This window comes from Varanus komodoensis, unplaced genomic scaffold (genome assembly GCF_004798865.1).
Source record: "Varanus komodoensis strain SLA01 unplaced genomic scaffold, ASM479886v1 scaffold24, whole genome shotgun sequence".
Taxonomy (NCBI): Eukaryota; Metazoa; Chordata; class Lepidosauria; order Squamata; family Varanidae; genus Varanus; species Varanus komodoensis.
This window is the reverse complement of record NW_025335641.1, coordinates 17,702,293-17,723,820: the sequence shown is the minus strand read 5'-3', so window position 1 is coordinate 17,723,820 and position 21,528 is coordinate 17,702,293. Positions and strand designations below refer to the sequence as shown.

The 21,528-nt window shown below is 42.9% G+C and overlaps 1 protein-coding gene across 2 annotated transcripts in view; it reads right to left on the bottom strand.

The window, feature by feature from the left end:
- Nucleotides 1–12,295: 12,295 nt before the first annotated feature.
- DENND1B (DENN domain containing 1B) overlaps nucleotides 12,296–21,528 on the bottom strand; it is a 210,270-nt gene continuing 201,037 nt past the window's right edge. For both annotated transcript variants that reach the window (XM_044432291.1, XM_044432292.1), the window contains 2 exons: nucleotides 20,341–20,557; nucleotides 12,296–18,800 (listed from right to left, as the gene is read on the bottom strand). In XM_044432291.1, the coding sequence (XP_044288226.1) occupies nucleotides 18,258–18,800; nucleotides 20,341–20,557 (760 nt within the window). In that variant the 3' untranslated portion in view covers nucleotides 12,296–18,257. The remainder of the gene's footprint in view (nucleotides 18,801–20,340; nucleotides 20,558–21,528) is intronic.

Genomic DNA, 21,528 nt, shown 5'->3' with positions numbered 1-21,528 from the left:
GGTCCAGAATTGTGACTTCAGGTCATCCTTTTGATCATAATAAAGCTACCTGAACCTTCATCTGGTTTTTATGCTCCTGATGGTGGTATTCAAAATCTAGAATTTTCTTTTCCTCTATATTGCATGTGACCTTTCAAATGGTCCCTATAGTTTCACCAAAAGTGCAATTTCCCCTGGCATGTTTTGTTATAAAATAGAGATTACTAGAAGTGTGGGCTTCCAGTCAAAACCCTCTTTAGTCTGCATCATAGTTGCTTAGATTCTCTTATTTTGACAAAACACTGTGAGCCAAGCAGAACCTGCACACAAATTGCACAGGAATCTTTGTGCAAAGCAGATCTTCCCTGTCACACCACTATCATTCCAAGTTCTGTGCAAAACTAAATTTGTATAAATGTGAAGTTCCACTTCTGTGAAAACCGATGTGGATTTTGGAGGTTTACACACCCAAATCCAACACTGTGGCAGGGTTCAGACAACATGACAAGCCACGGTGGTTTTTCATTGTTGGTCTGTCAATTTGCCTGAACCCAGTCATGGTAGGTTGGAATTGTAGAAACCATGATAAGAAACCATGCTACCATATCTCTGTAACATCATGGATTGTCTCTGCAGCACTGTGCCTGTCTGAACCCAGGATCATGGTTTCCATGATCCTAATATGCAACGACCCCACAGAACAAAAGAAGAGTGGCAGCTGCAGGAGCCACTCCACACATCCAGCCTCTATGTGTTGACCAATGAGGACGGGGCAGGCAACACAGGCAAGGAGCAATCCACCTTAGGACTGAATTCAGGTACCGTGTCTGATGGGATATATGCCAAGAGTGGGAGAACTGAGTGGGGAGGAGGGAAGCCATGATAATGTGGAAACCAACTGATGGTCTGTCAGGTAGATCATTGTTAAATAAAAACTGGGAGCCATGCTATCCACACATGGCCTCTTCTCATTTTGTGTGAAGGCAGCCAGGATGCTTCACAAGTGCACCACACCTCAGTGGCAGAGAGCATGGCTCTCACAGCTGGAAGGTTCCCAGTTGAACCCTTGGCCACTCTAGATAAAACGATCAGGTGCTGGCAGGTGCTGTGGATGATGTCTGGGGGAGGGGGCTGCAATACTGAGCATATGGACTGGGCCTCCATGGAAACAGAAAAGGTGATGTCCCCAGTGTGTAAATGCTGCCTGAGTACAGGCCCTCGGTGTGCATTTGGGCATTCATGGCAACTTTTCCCCAGTCAGCGAGAATACAGACGCATGTCAGCCCCATGGGCTCCAAGCAGCTGACCCTCAGGTGCTTTTGCCTGGGCCCAATGCATGCTATGCAAGAGGCTGCCTTCTCCTCATGCTTCTCAGCACAAGCACCATTTCTCTCCCACACCCTCCAACTACCATTCCAGGTTTTAAAACTGCTTCTTCTTCCCTGATGTGCTTCACCAGCAACAGAACTGCTGGCTGGCCCTGATTTAAAAAAGAAAAACCTCTGAGCATGCCCAGAGTTGCACTTCAAAATCACTTTTGTCGTGGTACCGCCGGGACTAGAGGAAGAAAATGGAGTTTGCTTCTGCTGCCCTGATACTTTAATCAGCTGAGATTCTACGGGGAGCCATGGAGTGGGAGGGCAGGGCCTGGAACTGCTGGCTGAGGGCTCACGAGACAATGGAGGAAAGAAACATTGCAGAGAGGGAGGCAACGGGGCACAACAGCACAGGAGCAATGGGTTGTTTTCAGACATTGGGTTCAACCACAGGGATCCAGGTCCTGAGAACTGCACTGCTTTTGAGGCACCTATTGGAAAGAATGAATATCCAGCACACCACAAGAGGAACAATGCAAGGAATTGAGAAATCATGTTTTCCGAAGGAAATAAAAACTGGCTGGTTTGATGAGGATGGATCAGGCTACATGTTTAAAAGTAAATAGGCACAATAAAAAAAGCAGGGTGGAGGGGGGAGGAGAGAGAGATCTTATAGCTAATGACAAAAAGGTCCAAAGGTTTAAAAAAACTAGAAAGGGGTTCCAGCTTCGAACTAATTCAGCTGAAGCGTCGACATTGCTCCAAAGATCTGCCAGTGCTAATCCTGACCCTGTGGTTTGAATATGCCAGAAGGATATGGAATGAGCAGAGACTCAAGAAGTCAAATACAAATATTTTGAAATGACATTTTAATGCAAAGCAAGTTGTAGTCATGTTTTCCTCCACTTAGATAAAGTGAGGCAGATCATTTGGATCTGGAGCAGATGAAAATGTCAGTTGTTTGAGTGGTATTGCATAATGAAATATGTAAAATACTACCTCAGTGCTACTCATCAGTTTCTGATGAAGAACTGGGTTATGAATCAAAAGGATAGTAAGGCGCAGTAGTAAGACACAGGTTTGTTAAGCCAACAACACAGCTCCCTTACATGGCTGTTTCAGCTGTCTCTTAAATTTGTAGAGGCGTGTGTGTGTGTGTGTGTGTGTGTGTGTGAATGGCTGCCCTTTATGTCGCATCCTGAAAGATAAAACTGTGAACCAAACTGCATTTGATGAAAGAGGTTAAGGATTCACCCAGGATGCCCCAAGGCAGTGATGGCGAACCGTTTAGAGACCGAGTGCCCAAACTGCAAATCAGAACCCGCTTATTTATCGCAACACTGTGCCAACACTGCAATTCAACTTGAACTTGCTGACCACCAGCACAAGGGGGCGACGCTCCCCTGACCACCAGCTTTTGGCCGGCCCTGAAAAAGGCACCTGAGTGTATTTCCTACCTGAGTGTATTTCCTGCCTTTCCCACCTTCTGCTCAAATCACAGTCCAAGCAAATCCCTGGCAGCTCACTGACCGGCCATGTGAAAGCTCCGCCAGTCGTGTAGCCTTGTGCCCTTAATCTTTCTGCATATGCGCATGGCTGCTGGGGCGATAGTGTGCCAACAGAGAAGGCTCTGCATGCCCCTTCAGGCACACATGCCATAGGTTCGCCATCACTGCCCTAAGGCATTTACAACACAACAGTGGCAATATAATGGCAAGACTGTGTGCCAGCATATTGGTTACAATGCTATACCAACAGTCCCCGAATGTTTTCCTTTAAAAAAGCTCTGAATGTTATTGCAGGAGGGTTTTCCCTGTTGGCTCTCGCACCATGCTGGGCAGTGCTGCAAATACATGCCATGGTGAGTTGGTTGTTTTCTGAGCAATCCATGGTGCATCCAAGAGATAGTGGGGTTTGCTATGGCTTGTTTACCCCTTCCTTCTCCCTCAGTCCTCCAGCTGGCTCTGGAATGTATCCCAGGGGTCTTTGCAACAGAGCCCATCTTGTCTCCTCATTATGGGCCCCCTCCCTGTTCCAAATGTTGCCCCTTTTCATTCCTCAGCTTTTTTTTTCCAATGCTTCACCATCACTGTCATCTTAAGTGATCATTTATGGCTGTCCTGTATGGATAGTCCTACCTGTTTTTCTGCTTATTTTCTCCTCTCAAAGAGAGAAGTAATGTTGAGTAGGTAACATTTCAGAAATTTGAGTAGGTAACATATCAGAAATTTACAAAGTGCAATTGTACATTGAATTGTCTATATGCTATGTTAATTTGTACATTGATCAAATGCAAACGGCCAAAAGAGAAATGATATTCGAAAAAAGGAGGGATCTGGTGGAACAAGCAGAAAGCACTGAAAATGTGGTGGAGGAGAAAGGAGTCAGTGCACCAAGGGGGGGGGGCACAATATCTCCCCCTTCATGATGGGATCCTCTGAGTTTGAACTACACTGCTTCATGGGATCCACCTTGTCAGCCACTCTAGAAAGGGGGATTATCAACTCCTCCAACATTGTGCAGCTCCTTCCTGAAGCAGGTGGCAACCCTGCCTAACTATTTCCTTGCATGTTGGCTATTCCTCCTCGCAGCTCCCTTCCTGAGCTGAAACCTACGAGGATATTGACCAAGCAAGACTACTCAGATGGGCGAACTGCAAGTGTGTACCCTCAACAGACTGGCAATAATAATGTTGGAAGTACCATTAAATAAAAGCCAGGGAGTGAGAGCAATGGTCATTCTGAAGTGCCATTTTGGCACCCGTAAAAGGACCATCACTGGCAATGTTGAAAAAGTGAGTGACTCGGGGCGTTTGCTTTGCAGCCAGGTGGGCAACTTGCCACTTTGCCAGGTGGGCAACTTGAGATAAACGGTCTTCCAGGGCAGTGTGTTTGTTCCAGAGTGGGGGGGAACAAACCTACAGCAAGCCATGGGTGTTCCATGTGACTTGCACCCCCAAAAGCAAGCCACTCTGCAGAAAATGCTCTGGGATTGGACGACGTGACAACCACCACCATGGCTGGCTGCTCATGTGAACCCAGTCAGTCTGTCTTTAGCCACATGAATTGGGAAACATACTGTTACACATGCTGTACCTATCATAGTTCCCAGCGGGGAGTCGTGGCATTAGGTGCAATCCAGAATAATAGCATCCCCCTGAGAAATTGGGAAGCTGAGGCATTCATATGGTTTGGTCCTGTGTTCAACCCCTCTGGAAGGGTGTGGTGCAGAACATCCAGCAGAAACTCCTGCAAACGTTGCTTTCTCCAGTAGACTCTGTGCTATTGGACTACCAGGACTGTGGAAACCATGATCTTGGTTCAGACAAGACAAACCATGGTGGTACAGAGAAACCAGGAACAAACCATGGTTTCTTCTTGTGGTTTCTAAAGTCCAAACTTAGAAACTACCATAGTTTGCTGTGTTGCCTGAACCACGCCATGTCTCATTCAGATGTTTGTGAGAAAGCCACACACCAATAAAGGGCTGGTTCACATGTGCATGTTGTTTGCAGCCTTAATTTGCACATGTGGATGAACCAACACTACAGGTAGAGCTTTCCTATCACTGTATGTTAACCAGATAAAACACAATGCCTTCCTGCTCACATGTTCAGCTGTAAGAAGCCACTGAATGCTGAGGAGTCATCATGCATGTGTGAAACAGCCCTGAAGCCCAGAAAGAAGCTTGTATGAGAATCAGAGCTGTTGAAATTAGTGTGGAGGCAAAGGGCCCAGCTGCCTTTCAAAGGCACAGAACCTGTTCTTGCTGATGGATTTCATGTAGAATGTGTAACAAGACTGACAGCCTCCTGGGACTCCGAGCTGTTTCAAAGGCCGCTGCTAGCCGGTTCCCCCCCTCAGCTGATGAAAAGCCACAAAGACTTTCCCTTGCTTTCGCTGCATACCAATAAACCCACATCATAACTGGAGGCACTGCTAAGTTTTTTGTTGTTGTTGTTGTTACTTGTCATATTCAATCAAAATCCATCTGATATTGTTACTTTTCCTGTTAAGATCATTGTGACAACAAAAGCACGGGGAGTCTGGGTGGAAAATGGAATTCTCTCTCCATCCTTTTGGGACTCATGCAAAAATACTTGGCGGCAGCAGAATTCTGGATGGCTTCTGTGGCACAAACCACGTGAGAAATAGCCACAGAGAGTCATGTCATTCATTATTTCCTTTCCAAAGTGTGGAAGCATTTACCACTGGGTGTTTTCAAACACCGGCACCAACAATAATTTATATACTGTTATTCTGAGCTAATGAACGTGTTCTAGCCAAAGTAAAGTGCTTCAAAGTGAATGGGGCTTGGGAGTGCTTAACTTAGGGGTATAAGACCTCAAGCCACAAGCCCAATTTTGGTCTCAGGAGTTCCCCAAATGGCAAGGCCTCTCCTTTTCCAACTGCCCTTTCCTTTCCCAACCATTTGATGGCTTCCCAGCTTTTGTGCAGCTTTATTCTTTCTTCCTAAAGTGTCTCTCCTAAGGCTTAATACTGGCAGTAGTTAAGGTAAAATATGGTGGTTAGGATTATATTTTGGGGGCTGCCTCTTTTGCCTTCTGTCCTGACCAACAGCAGGCTGCAGCCCCCCACCCCACCCCACAGCAGCCTGAAAGGACTTCCCCATTCCATTCAACTCCTTGGTGGAATGCACCATGTTATGGCCGCCTTTGAAATATGTTATGAACCATCTATTCCAACAGTGAGCATTCTAAATATCTATTTCTCACATGCTTGACTTCATTTTTATCAATACAGGTGAAGTCATAGTCAGACCTGGACAATTCCCTTTGGCAATGATAAACATTTGATTGCATATTGTTCTGTGAAAGAAGAAGGGTTAGAATTTGAATAATAATGTGAGGTTTGAAGGTGCATCAGGCAGTGGTTGTTATTTTCACCCAGGGCTTTGTAAAAGGAATGATCACTGGGATGGGGTGGAGAAAAACACTCAAAATGTCACCTTCAGATCATGAGAAGGACATTTGCAATCTGCACCTTAAATAATTAAATAGAAATGTACTTGAACACTAAATGATTGCAATTTAAAGGAACCTAGCATTGAAAATTGTACTAAAAGCGCCCAGAACATTGAAATAATATTTTTATGAAATTCTGCTCAGCATAAAGCTTTGAAATGGACTTACATTGTTTTCTGTCTCTGGAAGAAAAAGAAAAACAGCAAACTGGGGATTGTAGCAGTCTGCCCCATTCCCATTCGGAGCTATGTTTAACCATGTGTTATCTGTCTATGCGTGCTTTCCACTAGAAGATTGCTCAGGGACAGAATTCTTTCAGTTGTCATTGAGTGTGGTGGGATCGGCAATGGCTACCAGAAGGTTTTGCATCATGCCAGAAGTTATGGGCAACAGCTGGTGAAGACACACAGACACCAAGCATCCTAAATCACTGCCATGTGTGAGATGGAGTACTTCAGAAACGACTGGCCTCTTTTCCCGTGCTTCAACAGCACATGCACCATCAATGCACTCTGCCACACAGAACCAATCCTGTCTTCACACGCTGTGTGAGTTTGTTGATGGAAGACCTTCAACAGCAGGTGACTTGTGCAATGCAAAAGCATTCTACCAAATCTACCTGCCTACCAACTTAATGCTTTCACACTTTCCTCCCCAATTGTACATGCATTTCAGCTGTTGATTATTGACTTCCAAGGTTTTACTTCTGGAGTATTAATCCTGATGCATCCAGTCCTGATCGGGGAGCACAGCACCCAAAAGTCAAAATTACTCTCTTGTCACTTGAAAATATCTAGGGACCATATTTCTTTCCTGTGTTTGCTGATTCTCCATCTGTAGCTATTCTTCCCAGGTTCTTCACAATAGAGTCACATTTTTTTCTGAGCTTCATCTACTTCAAGCAAAACTTTTATCCCAATCTGCTTTGGCAATTACATTAGTAGGAAAAGAGTTCTTAGGTTTCCTTGCAGCCTTGCAAATCCACAAGTAATACATTTGTTAGCTTCCATTTGTTTGCTGACACTCTATCAGTCTGAAAACTGAATACCATATGTTCATCAAATACTGCTCCAACTCTTTTAAGTTTTATGGCATTGATACACTCCCAATGTTTCTCTGTAGTAAGCACGATCCTTATACATCTGGTTTGCACAATTACCACAACCCAGGGTGGCTTGTCTAAGCTTTCATGGGTTGCAGCGTGGGCATATGGCCACTTTAAATATTCAGCTCTGATAGGAACTGCCAGTTTGTCATGTCATCTGAACCCAGTGCGGGGATTAAACAAGGGAAAGACTCTGTTGTTTGTTTGCTTGTTTTACCCCTGTGCATGGGGGTGGGGAGAATTTCAGTATGAAACTAGGAGGGGCTTAAATCCCCTTATGCATGAGAAGCTTGCTGATTCAGCTCATACAGGGATCAAGCTGGTTGCCTGGAAGCACAGCAGAAACTATGAGAAGCAGTTGGGTTTTCAGGTACCATGGAACCCACTCTGTTGGCTTGGCACATCACAACAAGCCACCCTGGACAACTGAACAACAAGCTAGGGTCACTTGTGCATGCTTATCAGACTATGCTTGAGTCACTGAGCTGGGTTTGGACAGCACAGCAAGCCACTCTAGAACAAAACAGGGTAACAAACTACCACGAGCTGTCTTCTTGTAACATGGAAGACATGTCAATGGCTGGGTTCAGACAACATGGTAACTCAAACTCTTGTCAGCTGTGTCTAGGCAGGCTGTGTAGGCTGTGTTGAAACATGGGTGATTATATTGTTGAAGTTCAGGTGTGCTCACAAGCCATGGTTAGCCAAGTACAAACAAACCACAGTTCAAACCCAACAACAAATCATGGGTTCTCTTCATGGGCTGTCCATGGTTAACAAATCATGGTTTGTTAGTGTGGCTGAGTTCAGACAACGTGTCGCCATATTTCAATAGCAAACCTCAGCTGAGCAACAACCTGCACTAACAACCTCATGTGTGCATGGCAGAGCCTACCTGAGGATTTCCAGGAGCAATGCATGTTCCTGTTAAATTTTCCAACTGTTGAGCATCCATTGTGGATGAGAAAACAGAAGCAGCTGCACCAGCACTCTTCTCCCCACAGTATGGAGACCATTTGTCATCTGTGCTACAGCTGCTAATTCAGTGGCACAGTAAATTTTGAAGTGCGGGCCTTCTTTGTGACAGTCCCGATAACCACATCCCCGAAAGAGCCCAAGTGCAGGTGGCTGTTGTGATCGACATCAACTCCCCAGTTGTAGGAGTTTTCATCTGCCAGGAACAGGTCTTCTGCAAAGCTAACCTGGTTTAATTGCTCAGTCAGGACCAAGGCCCTGCTCCCACACCTGGCATTACTGTGCATTGTTGTTGGAAAAATCTACCCTAACCTGCGCCTTCTGCTTTTAGGGATGCTGCTAAGCTCAGCAGGAACCGAGAAGACCAAGGGGAGCAGCATGGTCAATGGTCCCTGCTGATCCAAAACGCCCCGGTGCTTCAACCAGTGAATCCTGGCTCCACTATAAAACTAGTGGCCATACAGTATTTGCACTGTGAGCGACAGATATGTGACAAACTGTGCTCACTGTGGTTGCTCTAAGACGGGGGCAGGAAGAAGGTAGATCTCCAAATACTTTGGTGTTCACCTCCAACATTCCTGACCAGTGACCCTGTTGGCAGAGGCTCCTGGAAATTCAAGTCCCAAACACCTGGAGGTCTATCTTTGGCCCACCTCAGCTTTAAAACAGGGGTCATGAACCTTTTTCAATTAGAGGGTCAAAGTGCAACATGGGAAAGATTATAGGAGCCGCTCTCCATCTACAGTTGGGGTCCAAGTGTTATTTATTTATTTATATTGTGATTTATATCCTGCCTTTCTCCTACAAAGGGCTCAAGGCAGCTTACATCATTCTCCTCCTCCACCTTATCCCCACAACAACAACCCTGTGAGGTAGGTTGGGCTGAGAGTCTGTGACTGGCCCAAAGTCACCCAGGTGGCTCCATGGCTGAGCGGGGACTCGAACCCAGATCCTCTGAGTCCCAGCCCCATGCTCTTGACCACTACACCACACTGGCTCTTATTACAGTCCTTTTAGGCCTGCTCAGGAACAAAAAGGACAAGGCTTCCATGCCCCTATTTGGAAGTAAGGAGGACCAGATCCTTCAGCAGCAGATTCATATAGCAGCCACTAAATGGCTGCTCATAAGGAAGTGCTTCCTGCCTGCAAAATGTGCCCTATGGGACAGGAGATCGCAGGCCAGCTGCAGATTCTCTGCCCTGGCTCTGAAATTCCTTTCTTCCAGAAGTCTCCCGATTCTTAAAGGTAAGATTAATAATGAGTCATACTGAGTCTTTTAGTATCTTCAGAACTCTCCACATACGTTTTCCGAGTTGTTCTAATAACAGCCTTATAAGGTAGGCCAGCACAGTTATTCCCCAGAAGAGCAGGTAAAGAGGGCTGGGGTCTCCGGGGCTGCCTAAGTTAGCTGTTGGCAGACGTGATGTCCGAATGTAGGGATTCCTGGCTTTTTGGCGCAATCATCGAGCCACTCCTGTTTCACTATATGAATTCTTTGCCAAAACACCAAAAGCAATTGGGGGCATGCCAGCATTCAGTGATCAGGACTTAATCAGCTGCAAGGGAAGGGGGAGTTTAAAATGACTTCGGACCTTGTATTATTTTTTATTCCTTGATTCCTTTGCAATTATTCCTGTGCAGTCCCACACTGAGAAGTGTATTTCAGATTGGACACTGCACACTGGAACAAGTAAAATGTGCAAAGATGGTTGTGTACAACAAGAAGAATGAGGAGGAAAAGCCTACCTAAGTTTGACAATGTCGCTGTGATTCTGGCAGGAATAACTCAAAGGGATGCCCATCTTTGCAGCATCCTGGTTTTTGTGCATGTGTTGGATGTGTGACAAGGTGGCTTGCTGCTGTCGCTGTCGGACTTGAGCGATGGCTGAGGAGATGTGATTTTCTCTCCCTCTCTCTCCACCAAAAGATTGACTGATGATCAAAACTACCCATGTCAGTCTGGCAGTTGGGGAACTGTTGTTGATTGTGGGCAGCCAGCTGCACCTGTCAGTTGTCTCCAATGAAGGGTTGGTGGAATTTTGAACCACTCTGATTGTGTGCTATGCCCACCTCATGTCAAACTCCATTTGCAGATGGTATGTTTCAGGCTGAGGTCATTCTCCTTAAACAAAGCTAGATCTACCAAGATGTTGCACCCACGTTGACATGCCTGTGACGAATGGGCTTAACTTTTATTCCTCAAAATTTCACGGTTCCAGAACAACCCCTGGGATGTATTTCTTCAGGGATTCCAGAACATACTGAATGTGATGGCCCAATATTTGAGCAGCAGAGCCTGAAAGTGAAAAACAGGGCATGAAACGCCAGTCTCCATGAGACAAATGTCTCAGAAAATTTTTCCTACATATTTTCTATTTGCTAGAATTGGTGTGAGATAGAGTGGACCTTCCTTTCTGAGAAGTCTTGCTCTAACTGGTGAACTGGAACCAAAAGAAAGCAGCAATGTGGCAACTGGATTTGATGGCAGAGCTTCAGTTGGGTGAGAGTTAGGATCTTGGCCCACCATTCTGTCCTTTGCCAGAGCTAGCTGCCAAGCAGGGATTGGGTGGGAATTGCATGCCTGCTGTAGTATTTTGGGAGCACAGAAAAGGCATCCGGTGTGACATGAGTTGCAGTGTTCTGCTTCCTGAGAATAATGTGGATTTTTGTTTGCTGCAAATTTCTATGGCTATCAAGAAGTGGTTGAAAGTGTGTTGACAATACTGACTGAAAACTGAGGACAGATTGAAGCTAAATATAATTTCTAGTGCATTGATTAAAGCATCAGAACACTGCATGCCATGCTGCTTGGCTTCAAGACGAACAAACAATGGGAAATAACGCTTGTTGCAGACTGATGCAAAATTAACTCCATTTAAGACTCTATTTGCATAATTTGTATCTTGCAGCTTTTTGGCACAGGATCTGGATTCCCTGGGCAAGGAATTTTAACCTTTTCAGGAAGACGCAGACCGTCTTGGTCGTGCTTAACTCTAGGCTGCCTCTAGATGAGGCTTTACCTTGTAATTACGCAATCCTTAAATGTCATGCAGTTCCGTTGACTGTATCTTCCATGTATAACTCTCCCATGTTTTGCCATTGCTTCTTCCATCTTTTTCTTACCAGGAAAACCGTATCAGGCTGGAAAAGATGAACTAGATGAACAATGTCTTTTGATTTTTAGCCCTGGGAGCCCTGTACAGAACCACTCCCAAGACGACTGTTTCTTCTGATGGCTGACGGCAGACCTCAGCAGTCTCATGTGGTCCCTTTTGCGGATTCATACAATGCTCTGTCAGCTGGCAGATACATTGTGGAAGAATCAATCAATCCCCTATTCTATGCCCAGCAGTACCTCCGTCTTGAGAAAGCCAAGTTTTCTCAGCTGGGGATTTGTATGGCTGGCACCCATGCCATGTCCAATCCACCAAGTTTAGTTCTAAACTCCTTTTGTTATCCAAACACTCTTCACCTTTTCCTAAAGCTAAAAAAATAATCAACCCTGGTGAACACTGTGCAACAAGCAAAATGCCTGAAGAACAAGAATATGAATTCAAAAGTCAGCAAGGGCAATGCTTTCCCCCGGTAGTCTTTGGATCCGACCTCTAGATAGGAGCTCCGTGGATAATTAGCTCCACTGGGACCAAAGACATTCCTAGGGCAGATCCACACATTATGATAAATAGGGGGTGGGTGCCTCTGCTCCATAATGTGATCTTCCCTTCTCTTGATTTGGTGCAAGTAGTAAACCTGCGTAGCAAATCCAAGCTGTTATGTCAAACTTTAAAGTTCCTAAGTTCTGTGAAACTGAGAAAGCTGTTTGTGGAGCAATCCCACTGCTCCGAATCCTCCTTCGAAAATCTAAAACTGAGATTCTCAAATCAAACTACAATCCCAAACAAACAATAAAGAATAAAACCCCACGTTACTGCACAGTTTCTGAGTTTGGCTAGTTTTTATTTTTACATTACACAGTGGGGCACTGAAAATAGATTTAAAGTGCATACAGAGGAGCTATGGATAGGAGATCAAGTTCCGGTCTTAAAATCCTGGGGTAGCAGTCCTCAGTTCCTTCTGCTCGGGGCACATCCTTAAGACCAACCTGCAAAGTAGTTTGTTTGTTTTTACTGTTGTCCCTTAAGAACATGAGAAGGTGCCTTACGCCAAGTCTTCTGGCCATTGATTCACCCCTTCCACCACTGTCAATCCTGCATGGCAACTACGGCTTGGAAAGTCAGGGCTTCCTCATGGCCCTGTCAGGAGGTGCTGAGGATTCAGCCCAGGACCTCTGCTTTTCTCCCTCGCTTTCTCCTTGCTTTTGAGAACAGGATGAGCAAGTTCCAGTTCCTCAGTAGCAGTACAGGAGAAAGCACTTTAGCAGGTACAGGTTGCCAGGACAGAGGTGAAAATGGAGATGTCGGACCTGCTACATTCCCTCTGCCTTCACAGCTCTTTTAAAAGTAAAAGGAGCCCCGCTCTCTTTTGCACCCTTCTCTTCCTACCCTCATCTCTTTTTTGTTATCTAACAGTGCTGGCCTGACTACTCCAACTCAATTTAGGTCAGGGTCTGGCTCTACTGCAGCTCCTAGACCTCCGCAAACAAGGTTGTTCTAGGAGATGACCAAGTATTGTTTAAGCTAAGATTGCAGCAGGACATGTCCAAGCCCTAGATTTGGTGGTGGTTTTGACTGGGAGGGAAATTCCTAGCAGTTTAACTTAACAACACGGTTTTGCTTCATTTAAATAGCTTTGCTTTTGTTAGAAGAAATAGATTACAACACAAGCTACCCTGGATTTCATGAACTACCCTTCAATGTCTATATCATACTTTTATAAAGAATTTCTCCAAAACTGAGGAAAAGGCAACTATCAAAAAGTTTGGAGATAAGGCCAGATATTGGTTTATTCCATCCACTGGAGAAACGTTTCTGTTCTCCAAAGCCAAAGTTCAAAATGATGAGATTTCCACCACATTAGTGAAACAATTTCACAAGTAACACATGTGTACAGAACAGCAAATTCACTACAATGCTTGTTTGCAGGTTGCATCTAGAGCTAGATTAATTACACAGTGCTTCAGTTAACTCATTCAAGTATGTTAATTTAAAATAGCTCTTGACAGATACTTGGCTGTGAGAAGAAAATGTACACCAAATACATGAATATAAAATTAACATATTTTACAAAGAATTCAAAAGATACTGACTACATCTATTGATCTGAGCGATCATTTATAACAATTAGGGATGCCACATGTTGGATTATGGGACGTACGTTGCCATCTAGCCTCAGCCATACAGAGCAGAATATTCGTTTGCTCAAAGAACAAAGAGAAAATGAGCATCAGAAATTCCAGATGAATTAAACAGAAATTCCATCCTGCTGGGAACTTATAAAACCCTGTGCGGAATACAGATATTATTACTTGGTTGTCTATTAAGTCATAGGCAAAGCTTTCAATATAGTACAATAATGTGGCATCCCAAGTCCTTTCAGTCAATAGATATACCATTTGTCTACAGACATTGCACAGTACTTTTCTTCACTAGACAACTGCAATTAAAAGTGACATGCAACTCTACACAACCCTGAAAAAGAAAAAAAGAAAGAGAGAAAAAGAAAAAGAAAACAAAGTAAAACAAAAAGCACCACAGAAAATGATTCTCACAGACCTACTGGAAAAGCAGATGTTTATAATCGTCAAAATATTAAAAAACACTTAAACATGCGCGCACGCACACACACACGAGCGAGAGAGCAGAATATATATAAACATATATTGCACAAAAAATCTAATGTTTCTTGTTGAAATCCAGCACTTGCTCTTGTATCCTAGTAACTTCATTATTTTATCTGAGATGCAGAAGGGGGTAGGTGTGGGGGGTGACATTTCAACTTGGAAAGTTACAATTGCCCCTCTGCCTCAGCCCATCCACCCATATTAATACTGATTTTATTATCAAAACGGGAAGAGCAAATGTTCTCAGAGTCATACCATTTTATTGATGGTTGACAATAGGGTAGAAACTCAGACTTGTACCAAGTGCTTTCCAACAATTCTGCTATAACATTTTCCCACCTGGCAGAATCTTACAAAGGCCCCTTGGTCCAAGGCTATTTCTAATTCTTGTGGTATTAATAGCTGATTACACAAATGAACACACCTTTCCCCCACACGGCTTCCATTTGCCAATAAGCTAATCTTCCTTCTCTGCACAAGCTATGTAAAAGCCTACTTTTAAGAATGCAATCAGTCTAAGTGCACACAAACAAGTGTTCTTCTTGCTCCAGTATATCTAATATAATTTAGGCATGATCCACCGGTAGGTTTTTCCATGAAAGCTTCACCAAACCCAATTCGTTTTAATGGGACATGTGCAGGGAAATCTCCTGGTGGAACACACCCTTTATCTTTCCTCACTATGAAAATTAACACTTTCAAAGGGAAAGTCAGTGCAGACTGTGCATTCAGTCAATTGGAAAACGACTGCTGACATCTTTGGGAGCAGAGTTAGTCTGTAGTGACAGCTTTTGATAACCCAACTCTTAGAAACCAGAAAGCAGCACTTTGAAATACTGTTTTGAAAGGCTAAGGGACAGTAAATTTAATTTTAAAAGGACCCTCTGTCCACTATTCACAAAAGTGTGTATAATATTTTGCATAATATTTAAAATAGGTGACCGACGTATTATTTTAGCTCGATCTGCATGCACAGATGCACAGGTGGAAATGTAAGATCTTCTGCTGATTTGAACAGCTTTCAGTTGTGAAACCTGGCAAGGGCTCTTTTGTGATTCCAGGTACTATTTCAGGGGATGGAAAGCAGGCTGTGGAGCAGCCTATTTGCTAGCTATATAAGCAACTTTGTGGTAAAGCTGTTTGCATCTATGGAACAGCTTTCTCCATTCATGGCACATATATTTACAGGTTGTCAAGGAAAGCCCTTGATGGATGGATCTCTGTTCACGTCGTACAGCATGAGATCTTGGATGCCAACAGAATATTTCACGTTTAGAAATTTATTACAAGGGGCTAAATGAGTTCCTTTACCATATAACCAATTAAAACCATTATGGGTATTCAGTAATGTATAGAGTAATTATTCCATGAAAGGTAAGGGTAGATACCTTAATTCAAACTTCGGCATGATTAGGCTAGAACTTTAGTAGAACTAAATGAAATGCCTTTAATATTCTTAAATGAGTTCAAAGAAACAATCTAGTATTTTGTACACGAAAGGAGGAATCTGTGATCCAAAGCATTTAAAAGTATTGGAATTCCTGAGATAGGGTTTTTTTTAAACCTGAAGCCTGTGGGTATCATATTAAATACGGTAATGTCAGAAGGCCCTAAGTCACCAACATCCGAGTGAGTGAAAGCCAGTGATGAACTGGGGCTGGAACAAGTGGTTTTCCTAGGTCATTAGAGTCATCATCAAAGAGTGACAGAAATGGCCCTATGGAGAGTTCTTCCTAACACAGGTGGAGCTGAAAGCTATTGCTGGCTAAAGGTCTGAGCAACTGCTATTCTGATCCTTCTGTTGTTAGTAAGAACCTAGCTGACAATTAAGCAGGGCAGACACTTAAGGCACAACTATTGGTCTTGTAACAGTCATTTTTGCCTGATAACAATGGTATGACTGTGTGAGTTTTATAATCCTGGCAAACACGCATGTTTAGTGCAGACATAAAATGAAGCTGTATTTCAAAGGGTCATCAACAAGACACAAAATTACTCAAGCTACTGTAAGAATTACATACAAATGAGATCAGACATTAGAGGGAATTCTTAAGTCAATGAAATGATACTGTGAGTTGTGTAAAACTGGCAACTTTTGCCAGAAAACTCTTAGCTCCCTCACATCTCACTTGCTACCTTCTTCTAGGGTGTGATTCTTAAACCATCCATGCAGGTTGTTGCCACTCTTAGTGGATTTTTAAAAAAGAAGATTCCCTTTATGGTTAATAATGGGAATCTTCCATCCACCTAGAATTTCCTTCCTCATAGGTTCGAATGAGAACCTTTTTATTTCATCTGTATTTGTCCACAGAATCATGACTGTGAAATGTTCACCTAGATTTACTCTCTTTAACCAAGCAATCCAGATCATTCATACAACAGCGATTATATAATATGAGAGGACAACCCTACCTAAATATGGTGGGGAATATGGTGAGACAGTAGCACCGGACAAGGAAGAAGGACCATATATATGGGCTGATAGTTCCTGAAAAAAGGATACTCCGGTAGGTTTCCACGTGAAAAAAAGTTTCTATATGCTACTATTAGTCTACTAGCAACTTTATAAATATGTGGGAACCACTTCCAATGGCTTCTAAAGATATGGTTTATTGACAGGTTTGAAGGATCCTTGGAACAACAATGATAGGTTTGTTCTTAAGGTAGACTTCTCAGAAGACAATGTTGACACTGTGCTGCATCCTATTACAGGATAGTACCTGAGTTAATGGATGGTAGGAAGACTGTATTGGACAGATCTTTTTAAAGGCTCACCTTTTGACTCCTTTGCTTATAACTGGAAAGATTTTCAGACTTACTATGAGAATTTTTTTTTCAGCAGCAGATCTTATTTTTGTCTAAAAAAGAAACCGTATAATGGCTAACAATGATCCAGCTACTTTTACACCACTTTTAAAAGTCACCCCAAAAGGTTAAATAGGCATGAACCCAGTAGGGCAGAATATTTTTAATACAGAATTATTAATCAGGAAGATTCCATTCCAGTAAAAATCATCTGTTCCACTCAAACTTTTTTCTTTCAAGAAAATTGAAGATGGAAACTGTTGACAGTGAGCAAGACTGTTAAAAAGTTGTAAACTTCACACTGTATTTGAGCACTTCAACAAGATTTTTTAAAAACCCACAGTACCATTTTTCAGGGTTTGGAAGACAGAGCCAGATTTCCTGCTTGGTTAAAAGGAAAACTTATTGAAGGTAAGTTCAGATAAACCCTTAATGTGATAATAAATTCACCATGAGAGGTTACCTCTCACTGATAAATATTGCTTGGCTATGTGAAAACAGTTACCCCACAGATGACAGTATGTGGTGGAGGGTATAACCAGGTTTTCACAGGACAACTGAATTTACTATATAAAACATGGTTGTGTGAGTAACCGCCAGTAGTCACAGGAGTTCCCGCAGTTTGGAAATGGTCCACATTTCCCTTTGTTCAAGCACATCAGCGCTATGAAAAATGGCATCTCTTTTCCAAATATTAGCAATATATCCTTTAGAATATGTAAATCTGCTCCTATAACTTTAAGGCAATTAGATCATGGATCAACAAGATTTAACCTCTACAGGAAAAAAAATACTGCACTTTTGTTCACTTTGTGGTCAGCAAAATAAAAGACAGCTCCCACCTGTGACGATATGGTTCTTTATGCATATAGGAAAGGGAAACAGTAAAAACGAGCACATGCCACATACCAGATGCAGCTTGAACATGGACTTAAACTAGTACCTTGAATCTAGAACGCATCAGCTGAACAGGGCAACCTGCTTATACCAAGCCAGAACTTCTAGCTCAGTGACTGGCAGCTGCTCCCTGTGGTTTCCAGCAGGGATCTTTCTGAGCCCTAGTTGAAGATACCACGGATTGAATCTAAAGTCTTTTGCATGAAAGCATGTGAAGCGAGCACAGAGTGGCGGCCACACCCCCGGCCCATCCAGGTCCATATGGTGGATGTGGCAAGCAATCCAAGAAGAAATACATTCAAAATAAAAGGGAGCAAATGCACACAGGAAGGCAAAGCACAACTAAACAGAAGATTTGTCATTTCCTTTGTGATCTTTTGGTTCCTTCTGGGATGCAGAATCCTGAGTTGTCTTCCCTTAGTCTCTGGCACGAGTGCATTTCTCCCTCAAAAATATTTATGCCTCATGCCCGCTGCTACTGGAAAGCCTATCACCTGAAATGTTTAAACCATGGTTGAAAGCAGAAGTCATTTTGCACAATGAAACCACTTCATGAAGCAGCCCACCCTCCTCTAGGATTTCGTGTCCTTTCCTAGTTTCTCTTTCCCAAGGAACTAGTGAGGATGAATTTTGGCTCAGGCGTTGGGGCACCTTGTCTTCTGAGGTCCTGCTTAGTGTTTCGTTCCATTTAGTCTTCTTGACATGAAAAGGTCCTGGAGAACACAGCTGCATAGTTTGTTCAGATGAGTCTGGAGACTGTGCAGGTATTTTTGGGAAGCCCACATGGTCCAAAATGGAGGCATTGGTGGGACTATCCTTCTTTAGCCCAAAGAGAGAGTCTCTGTGGCTGCTATAACTAACACGCTTCCTTGGCGAGGGAGGAAGCTGCTTCCCACAAAGAATGCTGTCGTCTTGGCCAAAATTCCAGCTGGTGGGATCAGAAGTCTCACTGCTGCAAAGCAGAGCAATATTGCTTACACTTGGTGCGTTGGATTTATTCTGAAATAAAAAGATGCATATCAGAAGAGTGCATTTTGCACCGGTTTTTCTGAAAGAGTCATTTTGGATTGTCTTGACAGAAAACTGGAATATGAATATTGAACAAAATACTAACTCTTTGTCAAATGGACTATCTGCTCTTCATTGTATTGACCATGGGCTAAACTGCATGGCAGCTGATATCTAGTAAACAGCTTCAAACTTTGATTCTCCCATCTCTCTTTCTCATTAAAAAATTACATTCCAATTTAAGGTAAAGAGAGGAAAGCTCTGATCAGTGTTTTTCAATGGTTTTATAGCTGAAGAACACACCTTTGTTTTGCATTAACATTTAGCAGAAACTCAGAGGGTGCAGACAATTTCAGTCGGATTGAAAATTCATCTCTGGAAGTACCATTTCTTGAGCAAAGCAACACTTCTGGGGAATTGAGCTCCAGCCAGAGAGGGGCTTGTTGTCTTTGATTAATCTTTTACCTTAGCATAACTGATCATGTAAACAGCATGGAGATCAGTCTCTCTCTCACACACTCTCTCTCTGTTTGGTCTGGATTTAAAGCTAGAGGCACACTTCAGTCTTCCACTAGCTATGGCATCTGTCTCCAAGAAAGAGCCAGCCCTAGAACAGCATCCCAGAGAGGTGTGCCTGGTGACCACAGACTTGTCCTTTTGTGGCCAGGTGAAGCTCTTTTATTTTGTCAGCCTTTGCAATCTTCATTTTCAAGTATTTTTACATCATTTCAGCCAATGTGAGTACATGTTTATAATCACTGTAAGACATTCCTTTGATGACTTTCAGTAAACAATCCTGCTACCCTTCAGTAAATAAAAAAAATGCCCCCCACATTTGGAATAGTTTTTCCTTGTAAATGACACAGAACTACAAACAGAAGCAGCATTTTGCTTAAATGTCACCCTGAACAGTCAATCTGCATTTGAAAGCAATTACTAGTTAGCAAAGTCTATCGTGGACAGCAGCTCAACTTGCGAGATATCTGCAAATCTAACTGGTTTTTCCAGCATACCATCTAGTTTTGGCAGATGATGAACGATATTCCATCTTTCACATAATTTCTGTTTTGAACTCATTCTGCTAATTATCGACAGGACCACAGAGTTTCATGGGTAGATTAATTCAAATCTGAGTAACGATGAGAAATCAGCTCTGTTAACTCTTTCAAAGGTGCTCATTACTTTAAAAACCTTTAGTAGGCTTCTCACATGAAAGGTATTCCATGTACCTCAGCATTTGACTGCTCTAGGCTTGATTCTAGCATGCACAGTGGGTGCCTCTCTATATCCACCAGGGACTGTTGGTGGTCATGAAAGCATTTCAACAGACCTGGAACCATGAAACACCCTGCGATGGATCCTAAAGGGTGAAGGAGACCCAATTAAATCCACAGAGCTTGAGAGATCTCTGAGAAACCTATGTCCCACTGATTTCAAAGTGTGTACTCAAAGTGTGATTAAAGCTGGATCCAACCCCCTGTTAAACACACCTCTCCTATCACTGAGGGCAGGAAGAGGGCAAGGTACTAACCGTTGTCTTGTAATCAATATCATCCATTGATCGAAAGAAGTCCAGGCTCTTGGCTCCAGAAAGCTTCCCTTGATCAGAACTGTGTGTACTCAAACTGTCCAAAATCTCTCCCAGTAAGTCCATTTCTCCAGGGGAAAAAGAAGTTTTGGCCATTTCACCAGAGTCGTCACTGTCATACAAACAATAAGATGTTTCCTCACTATCTTCTGATGACAATCTAAAGGAAAACAGAAAGCCATTTTAGCACTGACATAGATCAAGATCATAACCGGGAATATGAATCAAAACAAGTTTCAGGGATAATTATAAAGACTTACTTTGACAAAATAAATCACTTCTTAGCCCTTTGTACTCATCATCCAAAGCAAAAAAAAAGCATTCTGCAGACATTGAATATTTGATATTGCCACATATATTTTTGCAATTTATTCAAAATCTTCCCCACCCCTTGTCCTAATATGTCTGATTATTTATGTTCAGATTCACACTGGAGTGATGCTCACATATTCTGCTTTTCTCACACTTGTGAAATACAGTGAGTTGTGAAACATTATCTTTTCTAATCTCCTGAAATGAAAAGAATGCTGCTTCTTGTCCTTTACTTAGGATGGAAAGCTAGGAGATGGTTTACTGCTGTAGGCAGAAAAAAAAGTACAATGTAATGCATTGTGACAATGCCTCGATACATATACCTTTTGTGTGTGAAAATCTCACTTAGGAAAAGCGTAGACCCAGAATTGTTCTTTTGAAGCCTGGGTATTTGCAAATACTGTTTGGTGGCACTCTCACAGCTCTGAGAGCAGAAATAGTTTTAATAAGATCCAGCTGCAATCAGATTTTCTTATGATGGACATTTCTCCAGAGCATACCTATAACGTAACTTGCAGAGCATGCCACCACAGCTTCCTTTACAAAAGAACAGTGTTTCCCAAATGTCTGTTAGCTAAAGCAACTTCTTTTTGAATTTAAAAATTGGAAGAGAGTTTCACCATTAGAGATAACCTGTTTTTAGTGAGTACCAGAAAGATGCATGCCCATTCAGAAGTACCTGCCGCCTTCATCCTGAGTCTCTAATTTGACTTTGCAACTGGCAAGAGGAATCCTCAAGCTGCTACTCAGACACACACCTACAACGGGTACCCCTGTAAGAGCAGGGAACTCTGCCATATCTCTGCATTGGAAGTAATT